At 50.9% G+C, this 18,969-nt stretch overlaps 1 protein-coding gene across 1 annotated transcript; it reads left to right on the top strand.

Moving 5' to 3' along the window:
- The first annotated feature begins 10,517 nt into the window (after positions 1 to 10,517).
- Positions 10,518 to 13,519, top strand: LOC133747130 (carbonyl reductase [NADPH] 1). Its single transcript, XM_062175320.1, has 3 exons — positions 10,518 to 10,901; positions 11,443 to 11,550; positions 12,831 to 13,519. The coding sequence occupies exons 1-3, from the start codon at positions 10,613 to 10,615 to the stop codon at positions 13,265 to 13,267; spliced, it is 834 nt and encodes a 277-aa protein (XP_062031304.1). The 5' UTR covers positions 10,518 to 10,612; the 3' UTR covers positions 13,268 to 13,519.
- The last annotated feature ends 5,450 nt before the right edge of the window (positions 13,520 to 18,969 follow it).

Here is an 18,969-nt window from a genome sequence, read left to right on the forward strand (position 1 = left end):
CCCACATGGGACGTAAGTACACAGTGACTCCTGATGTTGATTTAACAATTTAACACTCTTGTTTATGGCGTCAGTAATCTCCCTAAGCTCTAGTCATGAGTTGCCGAGGCTATGGAAGCCTTCAGGGTTCGCTGACTTCGATCTCATTCTGACAGGGTCATAGTCAAAGTGGAAGTTCTCTCCTCCTTTCAGAGAAAGGTACCTCCTACTTTGATCAGCCTGCTCTCTTTCATGCCGTGTGTAGCTAGTGGTTCTGAGATGCTGTATATGAGAATGAGGAAGTCATTTTCTCTTGTTACAAAGCCTTTACTGTCTCATTCTCCAGTAGGATCCTTCTATGTAACCCAGAACTAAGACGAAAACTGCAACACACCAGTACCAATGATGGGGGTTTGTTGCTTTCTATAGTAGTGCTGGAGATAGTGGAGAAACTATGGGATTGTAATTCACCTATACAAAACCACATATATAGTAGACAAGAAAAGGAATCAGTATAACTGATGTCTTAAAAACAAACAAAAAAAGCCTAAGACTTCAAAATTTGCTACTTGAAGTCACAACACTCATCTCTCTCTCCTCTGTACTATGACTGCTTTGTGGATGGGGGAGGGGCTGGAGGAGGTGACATAAGAAAGACACATAGCAGAGATGCCAGAGAGGCAGCAAAGTCCCTTAGGTGAGATGAGGCTGGTGGTACAGGACCTGGATTGGCCACCCTACTTCATTTGTGTTGGTGGCACGGTTCCCATGTCTAACTCCTAATAGGAGTTGTGGCCTCATATGTTGTCATTTTTGTCCCCCAAACACCACGGTCAAAATATTGAAACTGAGACAGGGTAACCTCATCTTCAGGCTCAGAAGTATCTGTTCACCAGGTCTTCGGTTACTCAATGGAACCAGACATGCAGTTGAACTGAACACTTGAGGTTGTTTGCGGTCAGTGCTGTCAAGATCAGTTTTGGGGGGACTCACCCCCCACACAGCCCATCGTCACAAAAGCTCCATGCTAAGAGGCTAAGAGCACAGTGTCTCCTGTGCAGATGATACAAGGACTTGCAGGCAGAGCTCAGCAGCTGCTGGCTTCAGCTTGAGCAAGGAGCCTTTGGTTTCCCAGGAGGTGCTGTCCTACCACAGATGTGTGCTGCTCCAAGCCAGCTCCCCTGATCCACCAAGATACACAGGCTGGCCCAAGCCTGGGGATGACCGCTCTGATGCTCCTGAGTTCCAGCTCCTCTGATGCCCCACCGAAAAGAGGCATCATGGGGCCCCCAGCCAGCTTTCCATGCCAAACTGGCTTGAGTTCTGAGCACTTGCTGGTGATCAGGGTATCAGGGTCTTTGAATCCAAAGAGAAGCTACGGAGAAAACCAAAGACAGAATGTGGGTGCTGGCTATGCTGGCCTCTGGGCAGGATCCTTCAGCTACAATGCATCCCCAGGTTACAGTTGGGGTCTCAAATCCTGCAAACAGCAGTCAGCAGCCGCTACACACTGCTCTGGCCCTAACTGCCCCCAGGGCCACCAGGCCATCTCTATCCGGGACACAGTGGCCCTTGCAACTAGAGTCTACCTTTATCACTCCTCCTTATGTTCTTCCCAAAGCACATCCTCCAACTCCTTCTGCTGCTGTTGAGACTGTTAATGAGCTAATGGCATACTTTGCCCCCAGGATGCAGCCTATGCCTGAGGGTTTCCCAGTGTTGTCTCCCATCACCCAGGGACATGAGCGTCCTCAAGAAGTGTCTTTGGTCTGGGCAGGGGCTGAACCTGCTGTGTAGAGAGTGCAGCAGAGCGTTATCTGTTTGCCCTTCTTACGCAGGTGTGGAGTTCCAACAGACCGGAGCCTCTGTCCCTCCTCCAGGGTGGAGGGCCTCGTTAGCAGTGAGCTCAGCAACTGGCAGAACAGTCTAGGCGGCTGGCCAGCAGGCACCACCCTCCTCCAGCCTGCCCCTTCACCCAGAGGGCACTGGTGCTGCAGGGGAGCTCGGATTTCTCACCAAGGAAGGCATGTATCAAGCAGGAGGGGGAGGGGGAGTTTGGGGGTGTTAGAGAGCTCTGCATCTCCAGCACCTCACTCACTCTGTGACACCAGAGTGTGGAACCCTGAGTTCCTGGACGCTGAAAACCTGGCAGGGGGCTGGACGTTCCTCAGATAGCCCCCGGGAAACTCTGAGCATCACTGCCGGAACCAGCTAAGAATGCGTGCTGGCTTGTGTAAGAGCCTGTTGGAATCTTAATGACCAAATCACAATCTTCTTCTGATCCTTTGTGTCTGAGCTGCTGAAATAACTTTCTCCTACTGAAGGCAGAGGATGCCAGTATGAGTTTTCCTCCATGGCTCATTTAGCAGACCTCTGGAAAATCTCTCTCCTCGAATTTCTCTTCCTGTTTCCCAGAACTTGTGTGCATTGGGTGTATGGTGAAAATGTACATGGCACTTTTGTGGTAAACTTACACCACCGGTATATGAGTGGTTAAATGTGTGAGATACTGATCACATGGTGCGCAGTCCACCCATTTAAAGTGCACATTTCAGTGGCTTTGGATAGTGCAGAACTAGGTAGCCATCACTACCGTCTTGTTTTAGAACATTTTCATTCTCAGGTCTCTTGCACACATGCACGCTGCTCCCGAAATAGTTGAGCTGAGAACCAAGATGGTTCAGTGATTCAGCCTGGCCAGCCCTGGCTGTTGTGGCCATCTGGGTAGTGAACCATTGGGTGGATGATATCTCTCTCCCTCTCCCTCTCCCTCTCCCTCTTTCACCTTTCCCGTCTCCTTCCCGGTCCCTCGCCCTCTCTGCTGCTCTGCCTTTCAAATGAAGAAATAAATAATTTTTATTTTTAACTTTTTTTAAGATTTATTTTTATTTATTTGAAAGACAGTTACAGAGAAAGGTAGAGACAGAGAGAGGTCTTCCATCCGCCGGTTCACTCCCTAGATGACCACAATGGCTGGAGCTGTGCCAATCTGAAGCCAGGAGCCAGGAGCTTCTTTCAGATCTCCCATGCAGGTGCAGGGGCCAAGGACTTGAGCCATCTTCCACTGCCTTCCCAGGCCATGGCAGAGAGCTGGATCGGAAGTGGAGCAGCTGGGACTAGAACCGGTGCCCATATGGGATGCTGGCATTGCAGGCCAGGGCATTAACCTGCTGTGCCACAACGCCAGCCCCGAAATACATAATTTTTAAATAGATGGCTAAATGGCGTATGGGCAGGCGGCATATAGAATATGCATGCATTGGTCTCAGGGATGACCCACGTCCCTGGCAGACAGAAGGGGATAATGCGATACTGCTCATGCTGCCCTGAACAGTAGCAAATTTGAAATTTACACGTTCCTTATTTCTGGGATTTTTCATTTAATATTTTCAGTCCATAGCTGACTGGGTAATTGGGATATCAGAAATTGAAACTGTAGATATGAAGGAACAACGGGACCAAGTATCAAAAACAGTGAAGATAAGGGGGTACTTCAGAGAGTTGAGGGAGGATTGTGGGTGATGCATGGTTAAGACATGGCTTGTGATGTCCACATCACCAATCAGTGGGTGGCTACGCTTCTTCTTTTAAAGAATTATTTTTGTTTGACAGACAGAGTTACAGAGAGAAGTAGAGCCATATGACCGCAATGGCCAGAGCTGAGCCGATCCAAAGCCAGATCCACAGCCTCTTCCGGGTCTCCCACGTGAGTGCAAGGGCCCAAGTACTTGGGCCAACCTCTACTGCTTTCCCAGGCCATATGGAGAGCTGGATCAGAAGAGGGCTGGATCAGAAGAGGAGCAGCCAGGACTCGAAACAACGTCCATATTGGATGCTGGTGCTGCAGGCGGGGGCTTTAACCTGCTGTGCCTCAGTGCTGGCCCCACGGCTACACTTCTTTTTTTTTTTTTTTAATTTTTTTTTTTTTTTTTTGACAGGCAGAGTGGACAGTAGAGGGAGACACAGAGAAAGGTCTTCCTTTTTGCCGTGGGTTCACCCTCCAATGGCCGCCGCGATAGGCGCGCTGCAGCCGGCGCACTGCGCTGTTCCGATGGCAGGAGCCAGGTGCTTCTCCTGGTCTCCCATGGGGTGCAGGGCCCAAGAACTTGGGCCATCCTCCACTGCACTCCCTGGCCACAGCAGAGAGCTGGCCTGGAAGAGGGTCAACCGGGACAGGATCGGTGCCCCGACCGGGACTAGAACCCGGTGTGCCGGCACCGCAAGGTGGAGGATTAGCCTACTGAGCCGTGGCGCCGGCTACACTTCTGATGCCAGCTTCCTGCTAATCCACACCCTGGGAGCAGCAAATTATGACTCAATCAATTGGGTCCCTGACACCTATGTGGGAGACCAGGATTGGATGGGATTTCTGGCTCCTGAATTCAGCCTTGCTTAGCTCTTTCTATTGTCAATGTTAGAGAAATGAACACAGCAGATGGGAGATCCACCCCTACAAACAAAATGAATAAAATTTTTTTAAAAATGGGGAGCTTTGTGGCTCAGTGGTTAAGCTGCCACCTGCCATGCCAGCAACCCATATGAGTGCCCACTGAGTCCCAGTTCAAGTCCCAGATGCTCCACTGACTATCCAGCCCCCTGCTGATGCACCTGCAAAACAGTGAAAGACGGTCCAACTCCTTGGGTCCCAGCACACACATGGGAGTCCTGGATGCAGTTCCAGGCTCCTGGCTTTGGCCTGGCCCAGTCCCAGCTATTGCAGCCATTTGTGGAGTGAATCAGTGGATGGAAGATTGATTCTCTCTGTCTCTCTCTGTCTCTCTCTCTCTCTATCTGTAACTCTGCTTTTCAAATAAAAATATGTACTTTTAAGAACTTAGAAAAAGTTTATGGAAATGAAATTAAAAGGTTTTTGAATACTGATGCAAAAGTTTTGAAGTCCTTCCACCTATTTTCATAATACACATTCTACAAGGACTTCATGATCACCCCTTTTATACTACTGTGAAAAGACATGAATATAAATGCAAATTGTTTTTTAACTTTTATTTATTTTTTTTGACAGGCAGAGTGGACAGTGAGAGAGAGAGACAGAGAGAAAGGTCTTCCTTTTCCGTTGGTTCACCCTCCAATGGCCGCTGCAGCCGGCGCACTGCGGCCGGCGCACCGCACTGATCTGCAGCCAGGAGCCAGGTGCTTCTCCTGGTCTCCCATGTGGGTGCAGAGCCCAAGCACTTGGGCCATCCTCCACTGCACTCCCTGGCCACAGCAGAGAGCTGGACTGGAAGAGGAGCAACCGGGACAGAATCCAGTGCCCTGACCAGGACTAGAACCCCGGGGTGCCAGCCGGCGCCGCGGCTCACTAGGCTAATCCTCCGCCTTGCGGTGCCGGCACACCGGGTTCTAGTCCCGGTGGGGCACCGATCCTGTCCCGGTTGCCCTGTCCCAGGGGCCCCTGTGCTCACCCTGTGGGCCCTGGGGAAGGCTTTCTCTGTATTCCACTGCTCCCGGCATGCACCTGCTACTGCACAGTCCCCAGCATAACCTACAGTAAATCCGGGTAAGGCTGCAGTAAGCCTGCAGCTCTGTGGCAGGCACTATTGTAGCTTTACTCCACAGTCTCCTGTGTTCACACCCTGGGACCTGGAAGTGCCCTGTCTCGTGCCGAAGCTCCAGACCTAGGCCTGCTGGCACACAATCCACAGACTGACCTGCACTCAGCCCTTGGGACCCCAACAAGTTCCACTTCACATCTTCCAGGACTGAAGCTGAGCTCTCGCCGTTATAAACCCCGGCATTACCCACACCCACACAAAAGAACCTGAGGAAAGTCCCATCCACATTCCACATTTCCAGGGCTACAGCTAGTGGTGCCAGGAGCCCCAATGTCATGCAGACTCCCCTGGAAAGCTGAGGGGACAGTCCCCCTCTGTGTCCCAGGGCAATACCAATGTAGCTACTGCCATCACAAACCCCAGGGTGAGTGATAATCAACCACCTGGAGACAAAAACCTTAGGAAGCCCATGTCCACTGCAGTCATACCTAACTCTCTCCACAAGCTAGACCATGGAGGCACTCGTAGATACTGCTGGCATTGGTTAGAGCTATGAAAATCACTAAGAGATTACACTTGTAGACTCACCTAGAACCAAAGCCAAAGCCACTACTCAACTGACATCCGGCATCCCATCATCTGTAGGAAACGTCAATCTTTTCCAATGAGTGCCGGTCCATAGAGAAGATGCTCAGAGCCCTGAGCCCCATACTGGGCCTGGGCCAGCACTGGCCTGTGTGTCAGAGATCCCGGCAAGCTAAGGTGTTGTCCTGTGTTAGGTTCAACACAAAGAGCTCCGTGACTATTCCCAGTGAGCAAGGTGTTCCTGGGCCAGGTGGAGCACCTAGGAGCTTGTGCTGAGTCGGCCAAGGAGTCCCAGTCACCATTCGCTCAGTGGTACAGCAAGAGTCCAAGTAATCCCGGAGATGGGGGGTGGGGGGTGGAGCGCCTCTGGCTGCTCTCAGTGTGGGGAGAGGATGTTGGCTCTGCCTCGTGTGTGTTCAGACTCCCTTTACCCACCCATATGTGTGCAGCGTCCACCGTGACTCTGCACATGACTCCCTCCCTATTGTGACCTCCCACCCCACTGTGAGATCCAGCCCCAGTGTGCGGGGAGCTCGGAGCCTCTGTGGTCAGGTGAGCTGGTGCATGGGGACCCAGCTGTATCCTGAAATTCTTCAAGTGGTCAGACGAGGAGAGGCAATGGGGAAGAGTATGGTCCCCAGTTCTGACCAGGCCGGCCTTAGTTCCAGAGTCCCAGGGGCTCTCTATCCAGGATGCCCTGCCCCACCATCTACTGCAGTGAACAGTGCTATGCAGGCCTTGAATCTGGGCCACTACTGCCCTGTGGGCCCAACAGGAGCCAGGGGCCTCAGTCTACCCTGCCAAGATGCAGGCATGTCATTCTAAACTGGACCTGAAGCCAGTGAGCACTGTGGAATCCCCACAGCCAAGGTTGGTGGTCTATATGGCTGGTGGGGGCCACAGTGTCCCCTTAGCTTTTTCCAATAAAATGGCACCTGAGCCAGGAGCATGTAAGGTAGAAGTTGCAGGTGTTGCACCGGCAATGGAGGTAAGATTGTCCTGTCTCTCCACTGGCTTACCGAGTGTCTATGCTGTTCCATTGGAAATGTACTGGCTTCCTTAGCTCTTGTGAAGGTGGCTTGGTGTGTGCATAGCTGATGAACTGGGTGTCTCTACGAGGAAGAACACTGGACCATCCTACAGAGCCCCCATCTTACTCTGTAGCTACTTGTACATGTAATTACCTAAGATGAGGCCAACTGGGATAGAGAGAGACTTAAAGCAAATCCTGTAGACGCTGTCAGTGCCTTGATCTTATGTTTGTGGCTTTCAGAATTGTGAGAGGATGGATCTCTGCTGTTCGAGGCCAGCCACGGTGTGACATTTGGCCACGGCAGCCAGGGCACTGATGCACCTGCCATGCAGTGCAGCGGCCACAAGACCACGAGAGGGCAGTGTCGGGCAGCACGCGCTATTCCTGCAGATGCAGTCTGGGGGCTAAAGAATCACTGAGCTCTACAGAGTAAACCACACAGTGTTTTAATGATGGCCAACAAGTTATAAACCTTCACTTTAAAATGTACAGCCATTCTCACCTTGCACATTGATTTCCGAGCTCTGCACAGCCTTCCAGGAGCCACCTTTAGGGAACATCCTTGTCCTGCTGTCATCTCACACACAGGGGAAGGAGTCTGCAGGAAAAACTCCCCTAGCAATTCCCATGGGAGGAAGACACACACAAGGCCAAGAGCCCCCTAAGTAGACTGCAGCACTGGACACTCAGCAGGAATGCATGGGATGCCTGCTTTTACTAAACCTAAGCAGTATTTTCCAAGTTGAGATTATTTCTTTAAAAAACTGATGATAGGCTTCAGAAGAAGCAGTGAAGAGGGCTCAAAGTTCAGGGCTGAATGCTGATGGACCCACATTTCCCAGCTCAGGTGCATCTGAGGCTGATGGGTACCACGGATCCCCAGTGTCCTGGGGCCCCTACTCCACCAAGCACATACCACGTTGGCAGGGAGACTGCTTCCTCCAGTTCCTAGACATAACAATAAGAATCTCTCTTTTTCCTGGGCTACTTTGAACGTAGAGGCCAGGAACTAATTCCAGGACACCTAGGGCAGCCACCCTGCTGGCGTCAGGACAAGGCATCACCACCTGCTGTCCTGCCTGGTCAGGCCCTGCTGGGACACGTGGCAGCCCTTTTCCCATCCTTTGTATATTCGAGGTAACTTCAAAAAGCCTGCTAAGGGGACGGGCATTTGGCCTAGCAGTTAAAATGCCTGTAGCCCATATTGAAATACATGGGTTAGATTCCCTCCTCTGGCTCCTGATAGCAGCTTCCTGCTAATTTGTGACCTAAGATATAACAAGTAATACTCAAGTAGTTGTGTCCATGACATCCACATGGGAAACCCAGATTGAAATTTTGGATCCTAGCTTTGGTTCCTTTCTTTCTGGACTTGAAGAGTTACCATTGGGTGGCTCTCCCCCCTTCTCTCTCTCACTCTCTCTCTCTCTCTCTCTCACACACACACACACACACACATACACACACATTGTTTGAAATCATCTATACAACTTTTTCAGTGTTTATTTTTATTTATTAAAATCAGAAGCAACGGAAAGAGATAGAGATCTTCCATCCACTGGTTCACTTCCAAAATGTCCACAAGAGCCGGGCTTTGGCCAGGCTGAAGCCACGAGCCAAGAACTCCATCCAGCTCTCCCACATGCATGGTAGGGCAGCAAATACTTCACCATCTGCTAGTAGGATCAGTTCCCATTAAGCTGGATCAGCAGAAGAGTAGCCAGTTCTGGAAATGGCACTGTGATATGGGATGCAGGCATCCCAAGTGGTAGCATAACTGGCTGTACCACAAGACCTGGCCCTGTGCAACACTTCTGATGGACAAAAGGATGAACGGTGAAGAGATTCATGGTTTCCAGGGACAGAAGGGGTTTGGGGCCAAGAAGAGAGTGTTTGGTTCTACAGGAGCAACTGTTGAGATCTTCTTGCAGGTGCAAAGGTTCTAGATTTTTCTTTCTTTTTCATTTATTATATTTATTTGAAAGGTAGAGTTACAGAGAGAGAGAGAGATAGGAAGAGCCAGAGAGAGTAAGATCTTCCAATTGTGGGTTCACCCCAAAGGTGGCCACAATAGTCAAGCCAAAGACAGGAGCCAGAAGGCATCCAGATTTCCCAAGTGAGTGGCAGGGTCTCAAGTACTTGGGTTGTCTTCCACTGCTTTCCCAGGCTCATTAACAAGGACCTGGATCAGAAACAGAGCCATTGTACCTGAACAGGTGCTTTGCTATTGCAGGCCAGCACCACAGGTGGCAGCTTATCCCACTGTGCCCCAGAACCAGTCCAGGTACTGTACTTTTGCAAACTGTTACCAGTGATAGAAAGTGGGCAAAGTATAAGGCATCTCTGTATTATTTCTAACAACTGCATGTGAATCTACAATTATCTCAACAACAATTTCCCTTCAAAAACAGCAAGGGTCTTACCCAGTGATCAACCTTCTGTTAAGCCACTGGTTGGAAACCCACCTTGCAACAACCTAATAGAATCCTTATAAAGCACCATGGTCCATCAGCTACTCCCTGTGTCTGCACAGCCAAACACTGTGGCCACAGAGACTGAACACTGGGGGTGTGGCTACTGTAGCTAAGAAGTGAATTTTCTCTTGCATTCATTTAGTTTCTTGAAATCGACATGGAAGTGGCCAGTTGTGTGTAGTGGCAACCTGCTGGATGACACAGAAATGAAACCTAACCTGTAGTCTCCAGCCCCTTACGTAATAACATCCTCAGTATTATACTACGTTACAATAGTGAGCAGTGAGGAACATTGATTTCCCACCACAAGGCAATGGATGAAGTCTCTGGGAAGGGACCTATTTCTTCATTAACCACGGGCTAGAAAGGAGTATCTGACACGTTGAGGGAACTATAGGGCTGGGAAGGCCCCAGCCCCTGTGCCCTGCAGGACCTCCCAGCCAGGTGAGATGATGGCCCTGCCAGGGCCCAGGGCGCCCCCTGCTGTTCCATTCAGTGCCTTGCATGCCGGTGGATCACCAGGACAAGAGGAGCCAGTGGCTGTGCTTTTGTCTTGTTATGGGGAAACCAACAGAAACCTGGTCCCTTGTCATTCTCTTCCAGTTTATCTCACAACCCTAATGCCAAAGACGTCAGCACCTGGGATATTTTTCTAAACAGCTGAAAGTGTGTGCATACAGGAGTCTAGGTCTGCGAGGACAGTGAGGAGCAATGGAATAGCTGGGAATCAGAGGGAAAAATATTCAGAGAACCGAGCCAAGCAGAATGGCTCTTTGTGCCAAGCACGTAGGCGCCAGCAGCCACCAACTTGGTCCTCAGCCAATTATTTTGCAGCTTACAGACAGGTCACTACAACCCCAGACCTTCACTGCAACCCCAGGAACTTACTGGAACACACCCCCTCAGGGCCTGGGGGCGGGGCCGGCGCCTATCTCTGCACCTGCACACGTAGCCAGGAGGCTCTGGGCACCAGAGCTCCAGACCTGCGCAGAGGCAGCTTAGGCTCTGAGTTGAGCTCCCACCCAGCCATGTCGTCCTGCAGCCGCGTGGCGCTGGTGACCGGCGCCAACAAGGGCATCGGCTTCACCATCACGCGCGACCTGTGCCGGCTCTTCTCGGGGGACGTGGTGCTCACGGCGCGGGACGAGGCGCGGGGCCGGGCGGCCGTGCAGCAGCTGCAGGCCGAGGGCCTGAGCCCGCGTCTCCATCAGCTGGACATCACGGACCTGCAGAGCATCCGCGCCCTGCGCGACTTCCTGCGCCGGGAGTACGGGGGCCTGGACGTGCTGGTCAACAACGCGGCCATCGCCTTCCAGCGTAAGGGGTCTGCGCACCGTGGGAGAGACCTCCCCAGATTCCTGCAGCCGGGATGGGCAGAGCCTATGGGGGGAGCCTGTGTGGTCCAGAACAGACCTCCCCGGGAAGGGAAAGGAGGTCTCGGGTTGGGCGGTACCCTTGGAGCCCCTGGGGATTGGGACCCTTTTCCAGCCAAAGGAGCCTGGGTGTTTCCCAGGCTGGAAACTGGGGAGCGCGTTCAGGCTTCCTTGTTTCTCTTTGATTGAGATTTAGAGATAGGTCAATTATTAACTGATTTTGAAATAAACAATACATTGTATGTAACAATAGTAATAGTGATAATGACGATCACATGAGATCCCAGGGTAGAGCCTTCACTGCCCCAAGGCTGCCCTCGTGCGGAAATGGATCAGCTGTCACACCAGGGGTTGACACTGGCACAGGGCTGGGACGGGAGGCAGATGTCACTGGAGCAGCCAGGTTTCCCACCCGCTGCTTTATTCCTGTAGCGTTCTGGCCAAGGCTGCGTGTTTATTACTCTGTTCTCTCTGCCCCCTAAAAGTGGAGGACACCACGCCCTTTCATATTCAAGCGGAAGTGACTATGAAGACGAACTTTGATGGCACCAGAGATGTGTGCACGGAGCTGCTGCCTCTGATGAGGCCCGGAGGTGAGTCTCCTGGGGACCCCACGCTGTGCCCTCAGGAGGGACCCGGCCATGCTGCCTGGGCTCTCAGCTCCATCCCTGCTGCCGGTCCTGCTACAGCTGCACTGGCCTGCTGCCCCCTGCCAGGGGCTGTCCTGGGTCAGGACGTCGTCCCCGCTCCTGCACTGCCCCTGCCGTCTCTGCTCTTGGCACACCTGGCGCCTTCTGGCCCTGCAGTCTTAGCTCACAGGTCTCCTGGGAGAGGCTCCTTATTTCTCCCATGCCCGTCTCATGTCGCAGGCCCTGGGGATGCCACCCTGGGCCTCTCTGCTCCCTGAGTGACCTGAGTCAGCCTGGCAGGTCCTTCCTAGCGGTCACCCGCTGCATCCCCCAGAGGACGTCTCCTCCTTAGACACCCTGAGCTCTCCCTGCCTCTCCGTCACCTCCTGATGCCCCTCGCAGGCTAAAACGCATTTCCAGAGGCTGCTCCTCCACCCCTGTGTCACCGTGGCCACCTACCCGATCCTGGCGGTCACCCTGCCCTGCCCCGTCCTCCACGGTCACTTCCAGGGCTGGGACGGAGCTCCCTCAGTCTCTCCCCCTGCGTTGTATCCCAGGTCCACAACAGGGCCCTTGTGCACGGCAGCTTCACTGTGGTCCTGGAACTGCAAATCCCCTAGGGGCCCTAGTCTTGAGTCCCCTCCTCCCAAGTATCTGCAACCTTGCTGCATGGATTCTCCCTTCTGACAGATAATTTGGATGCAAAGTCTGGGCCCTTGGCATGGTCTGCAGGGAGCTGATTCTCTGACGCTGCCTAACTCCTGGCTCAGTAACTGCGCTTCAATGGGCTCATTGTTCCCAATACGACACAGGATCCTATTTTCTGTGGAACGTGGTACAGCATGCGTCCTGAGTGATGCAGTCACTTGCGTGTACACCAAGTAGGCAGTCAACCACTACTAAAACATTGAAACGTGGGATGCGGAACTGAGGCCTTGCACACAGTTTCCTCTCAACTCCTGTCCTGTTCCCTGTCCTGTCCTCCTGGGAGGTCCTGCTGTTTACAAGACCCTGCGTTCCTGGGAGCTCAGAGGCGGCTCGTTGCAATGTCCCTGCCTTCTCTGCTCACCCAGAACGTGAAGGCAGGAGTGGAGTCGTTGGCCACGTAACCACCACGCTGTGTCTGTCCGTTTCACTTGGAAATCACTCTGCCATTTGTTTCCTGGGTTTCTCAAATCCCAGCACCTTTGGGCTCCAGCATCTTGTGCACGCCTCTCCTGAGAGTGATGTCTCATGTATTGTAGGCAGAGTGGTGAACGTGTCCAGCCTGGAGTGTCTCAGAGCCCTTAAATCCTGCAGCCCGGAGCTGCAGCAGAAGTTTCGCAGTGAGACCATCACAGAGGAGGAGCTGGTGGGGCTCATGAAGAAGTTCGTGGAAGACACGAAGAAGGGGGTGCACCAGAAGGAAGGCTGGCCTGACACTGCCTACGGAGTGACCAAGATCGGTGTCACTGTCCTGTCCAGAATCCAGGCCAGGCACCTGCATGAGCAGAGGGGAGGGGACAAGATCCTCCTGAACGCCTGCTGCCCAGGGTGGGTGAGAACCGACATGGGGGGACCCAACGCCCCCAAGAGCCCAGAAGAAGGAGCAGAGACCCCCGTGTACTTGGCCCTTTTGCCTCCAGATGCCGAGGGCCCTCATGGACAGTTTGTCATGGAAAAAAGGGTTGAACAGTGGTGAGCTCACCCCCAGCTCCACCCCCGGATCCTGCTTCCTAGGCTGTCCTGATTTAACCTAAGGACTTTACACTGTCAGCAAATTTCTGAGCCACTTGTGGAAATCCATACATCTCCATCAGGTAATAGTTGTTGATGGTCTATGATTTATGTAGGCTTTGCATGACCTGACTGTTAGTTGTTTGTATTTTCTTGTGATTTTCTCTGTGATTTGGGGAGAGAAATGTTGTAACTGTTGGAAATAACACATGGAAATCAAGAGTTGAATAAATATTTCTTTATAAAACCCCCTATTCCGATTGCTTATATGTTAAGAATATTCATCCCACAACTCTAATCAAAGGAAAGTTGAGAGCAAAGGAAGGGATCGTGCAACTGAGGAGACAGCAAGCTATAGAACCAATAGGAAATATCTTGACTTCTTCAAGTCCCACAGCTCTGTCCCTGTGACTCAGGCAGGCATACTCTTCAGGAGCCCGAATGCAGACACAGTATGGGACCCGACGTGGATGGCTGCAAGTGGCCTTCAGGCATCAGCTTTGCAATCTCCAGGAGAAAGTACACAGCATGGTGAAGGAAAGGGCCGCTCGCCTCGCTTACTTAGGAAGCCTAGCCCACGGGAAAATACAACCATGTCCGTGTGGGACCTGAGGGAGGAGTGTTCTGAAAGACTCAGTGAAAGGCACTCGGAGATGAGAGAATTCCTGTGACATCTCCTCCATGTCATTGTGTTATATAGGGATGAGGTGCGCTGAGTTCTGCAACACTTACCTATCTCAGCAACATACATGCACAGACATGCGCATCCAACATGATGAAATTGCCACAGCTTTTGAATCATCAGGGGTGTCTATTATACAATTTCTTGAACTTTCTGTTTCTTTAAAACCTACAAGACATGGGGTGTGGGGGGTGAGGAGGTGGATCCTGGCTCCATCATCTTAGTGCATGATCTTGGGCAAAGTGACTGCATTTTGACGTGCCTCAGTTTCTCCAGCTGTCAAATAGGGGATGTAGGGTGACATGGTTGGATGTACAGTGTGGAAAACAGCACCTGGCAGTTCTACATGCAAAGCAGAGACTATCCCGGTCCCTGGTGGCACTGAGAGGCATCTGTTCACTGCCCATCTCCCAGTCAGGGTGCTGGGCAGGAGGAAATGTCCTGGGCATTCCCTCCTATTCACAGACCCACTACAGGTGGTGCCGGTATGAATTTCAGGCTTAGAGAACGAAAAGTGATCCCCTCTGAAAACAGATCAGGGCCATGTTTTACAGTGAGTTTTACACACATTCTGTGCCTTAGTAGGGCTGTTCCTTTCCTCCTCGTAATTGTGTTTTTGTCAATGCACACCAGAGGAACAACTGTGAGTGGCTCAGGGATACGTGGATGGTATTTCAACTGCCATCTGGACATGTAGCGTGGAATTGCAAAACTATTTTCCCCTAAGAGTTGAAGAAGATTATTGGAGGAATTTAAGAAAGCATTGTTCCAGATTCCGGTTACCTCTGCGAGGACAGGGGATACACATCTCTGTTGCCAAGGCTTGCTTTCTTAAGCTGGAGGATAGGTACATGTTGCTAAAATGAAATCTTCAGAAAAAGTAAAATTTCTCACATAAATATAAAAATAAACTCTTTAAAAGTATTTTTGCTTATGATAAGCAGGAACCAGGCATATGTGATAACTTGCTGAAAGGAAAAGCCAAAAGCGCAGTGGTTTGGATGCAAGAGAGGAATGTTGAGCTCAGTTGCAAATGCAAACAAAACTCATGCCTCCGTATGAGAAGGGAGTCCACTGAATCACTGAGAGATCTGACAACTGTTACCTGTCTGTGCATTGTCTACAATGTACACTTGCCCAAGAGCTCAATGACAAGAGCAAGGCTGGAATGTGGGAACCCAGAGGGGATGATGTCGACTCTGAAGGGTTTTCCAGTGAAACATCTGTTTCCCACTGTCTCCCCATTTGAATCAAACAACCTTGGAGATATGTTATTCTTTTTTTTTTTTTATTTGACAGATAGAGTTAGACAGTGAGAGAGAGAGAGAGACAGAGAGAAAGGTCTTCCTTCCGTTGGTTCACCCCCCAAATGGCCGCTATGGCGCACTGCGCCGATCCGAAGCCAGGAGCCAGGTGCCTCCCTCTGGTCTCCCATGTGGGTGCAGGGGCCCAAGCACTTGGACCATCCTCCACTGCCTTTCTGGGCCACAGAGGAGAGCTAGACTGGAAGAGGAGCAACTGGAACTAGAACCCAGCTCCCATATGTGCTGCCTGCACCAGCAGTGGAGGATTAGCCAAGTGAGCCACAGAGCTGGCCCTGTTATTCTTGATCATAAAATAATATTCATCCCATCAAGTTTGGCTGATATGTAGAGACAGAGTCTACATACCAATTTATTTTAGTTTGTTCATTTGCTTGTTTCACCAGTGTTACTCTACATTTATTTTCTAAAAAGTCTTCATAAAGAATATTAGTTTTTTTTTTGTTTATTTGAGAGGTAGAGTTACAGAAAAAGATATGGAGAGACAGAGAGACAGGTTTTTCATCTGTTGGTTCATTCCACAGATGGCTGAAATGGTCGGAGCTGGGCCATCCTGAAACCAGGAACCAGGAACTTCTGGGTCTCCCACATGGGTGCAGGGACACAAAGATTTGGGCCATCTTCCGTGGCTTTCCCAGCCCATAGCAGAGAGCTGGATCAGAAGGGGCGCAAACAAGATATCAACTGGTGCCCACATGGTATGCCAGTGCTGCAGGCAGAGGCTTAGCCTAACACGCCACAGTGCTGGTCCCAAGGAATATTAGTATTTGCTTTCAAAGTAGCTCCAGGTTAGGAAGGCCAGCCAGGAACTTGGCACCAGACTTTGCTGACAGTACCTACTAACATAAGCTAATTTCTCCGGGCAAAAGACAAAATTACAAAAAAAGATTTTGCTTCCAGATCTTGATTGGATTCATTCACATTTCTAGGATTGTCCTATGCCTCCCACTATAAAGTAGGAGTGTTAGGATGGACTGAGCAGGGGAGCAGGAAACAGGCGGAGGAAAGCGGACACAGAAAACACAAAGCAGATTTGTTGTTTCAAAGTGACCTTTCTTGTGCAGACATAAGTGGAGAGGACTTCCAATCATGCCAGCTAACACTGGCTACTTCTCAATCATCAAAGAGGTGGGTGCCCCCGACATGTTGGATGTTCCTTTGAGCTGGAAGCCTTTGCTGTTTGGGGGTTGTTTCAAGCTCATTAAGAACAGCGGCTCACTAGGCTAATCCTCCGCCTTGCAGCGCCGGCACACCGGGTTCTAGTCCCGGTCGGGGCACCGATCCTGTCCCGGTTGCCCCTCTTCCAGGCCAGCTCTCTGCTGTGGCCAGGGAGTACAGTGGAGGATGGCCCAAGTGCTTGGGCCCTGCACCCCATGGGAGACCAGGAGAAGCACCTGGCTCCTGCCATCAGAACAGCGCGGTGCGCCGGCTATAGCGGCCATTTGGGGAGTGAACCAGCAGAAGGAAGACCTTTCTCTCTGTCTCTCTCTCTCACTGTCTAAACTCTGCCTGTCCAAAAAAAAAAAAAGAATAGCCCTGCGTTATTTATTACTGTAACTACATGAAGAGGAGGTCTCATGAATGAAGCTGTGCAGTGCTCATGAAGGCCTTGAGCCCATTATCTGGATTCTCACCCAAGTGCTTTGTGATGGGTGGACCAGGGCCAGGGATGCAAGGATGAGTCCATAGAGCTCTGTATTCATCAGTTGTTGTCACCCCAGTGTCAATACCCAGTCCTTTGCTCTTTCCACATCTTCCTTGGTGTAAGGAGGTTCCAGTGTTCTCAATCAGCCGAAGGTATCAAGGCCCCCAAGAAGAGCCTTGCCTTGAGCTGTGGCTTTGGCAGCCAGAAGAGCAGCCTCGTTTCCTGCAGAAACGTTAAGTGTCCACCAACTGGTGACTAGGACAATGGCTTGTGGTCACCTGTTCTGGCTCCGCCACTGCCTGCACAGGGTCAGGATCTCAGCTGCATACGTAGCATCCTTATCCCTGTTGTCAGGGGCCCCCTTTCCTTCCAAATAGCACCAAGAGCATGCACAATGGTGAAGACATGTCTGGTGTCTGTGCCAATATTTGCCTTGTCTGGTGTCTGTGCCAATATTTGCCTTCTTTCCTTTTGGGAGCTGGAGAGCTCTTACCAGAGTGAGCGGCTCAGCAGTCCGGGCTGCATTCCTGGGTGGCTGCTCACCCAGCCCTTCATTGCCCATTACCAATACACCTGCTCCGCTGGGGGAAGAGGGCCCAGTCGTCTTGGCAGGGGCTGCTCTCACAGGTCCATTTTGCTGGAGAAAACAGCCTGGAAGATTTGCAGACTCTCCTGATGAAGGAACGCATTTTCATGAATAGGCAGGAGAGTGGCAGGACTCAGAGTGGACACAGCCTGGAGCTTCACATTTAGATTATCTGAGGCACAGCCTGGCATTTGTCCAATCGTCTTTCTGGTGACCAATGATCCCCGTGTCCAAGGCCAGCCAGGACCCATCTCCTGTGGTTACAGATTCTGTCACTGTCTCCATCTACAGTAGGGTTCCAACCAGGCTGTAAGGTTGGGATGGAAGCTGCGTGATTGAGAGTGGGCCTGGGGTTCTCATCATTGAGGGGTTGGTGCCTCTTTTTTGGCTCTGTCCATAACAAACCTTTGCTCATCAGCAGGAAGCAGAATGTGTAGCAAGAGACTTCTGTGTACGTGCCCAAGTGGAGTGATGTGTTGAAAGATATGATAGGGGCCTGCATTGTGGCGTAGCAGGTAAAACCGCTGTCTGCAGTGCCAGCATCCCATATGGGCGCCAGTTTGAGACCTGGCTGCTCCACTTCTGATCTATCTCCCTGCTATGGCCTGGGAAAGCAGTGGAAGATGGCCCAAGTGTTGAGCCCCTGCGCCCAAATGGGAAGACTTGGAAGAAGCTCCTGGCTCCTGGCTTCGGATTAGCGAGGCTCTAGCCATTGTGGCAAATTGGGGAGTGAACCAGTGGATGGAAGATCTCTCTCTCTCTCTCTCTCTCTCTGTAACTCTGACTTTCTAATAAATAAATCAAATCATAAAAAAGAAAAATATGGTAAACAACTCAGCATTTTCTGAGTGTTAGATAGAAGAACAACTTTAGGTGCAGTAATAGCAGGCTGGCTGCCCCTCTGCATTCCAACTTCCTATAGGATGTTACTGTACCACCCTGGCTACTGGCACCCTTGGCCAAATATAGTTTCCTGCCTCATTTTGAAGGGAGTGAGAGCATTTCCATCCACGAGTCATAATCAGGTGGTTCCCTCCTGTTGTACACTCCTGTTCAGGGTGGGCCTGAAGAAAAGGCTTTAGGAATGAAAGCTTTGACATGTATTCGTTTTCCCCTTAAGGAGAGCAGGTCAAAGGAATTTGTTCACCTGTTGGTTGAGTTGTGTGTTTATAAAGTTTGTGTATAAAAATATATAATGAATTTAAGCCCTATGTAGTCTTAATACTTTACTAGAAGTGTTCATATATATATCAAATTTCCTTTGAAAAAGATCTCATTAAGGTGGCATCCAGGTGAATAAATTTGAAAAACAGTTTTTGCTCCTTGAGAGTGGTTTTTGATGATCCAAAGATAGTTGGAGCCTGGTGGACTATCTCTGAATTTTATCAATCCTTATTTTCATCTGGAATAAAACATTAACATAAACACACCA

This window comes from Lepus europaeus, chromosome 2 (genome assembly GCF_033115175.1).
Source record: "Lepus europaeus isolate LE1 chromosome 2, mLepTim1.pri, whole genome shotgun sequence".
Lineage (NCBI taxonomy): Eukaryota > Metazoa > Chordata > Mammalia > Lagomorpha > Leporidae > Lepus > Lepus europaeus.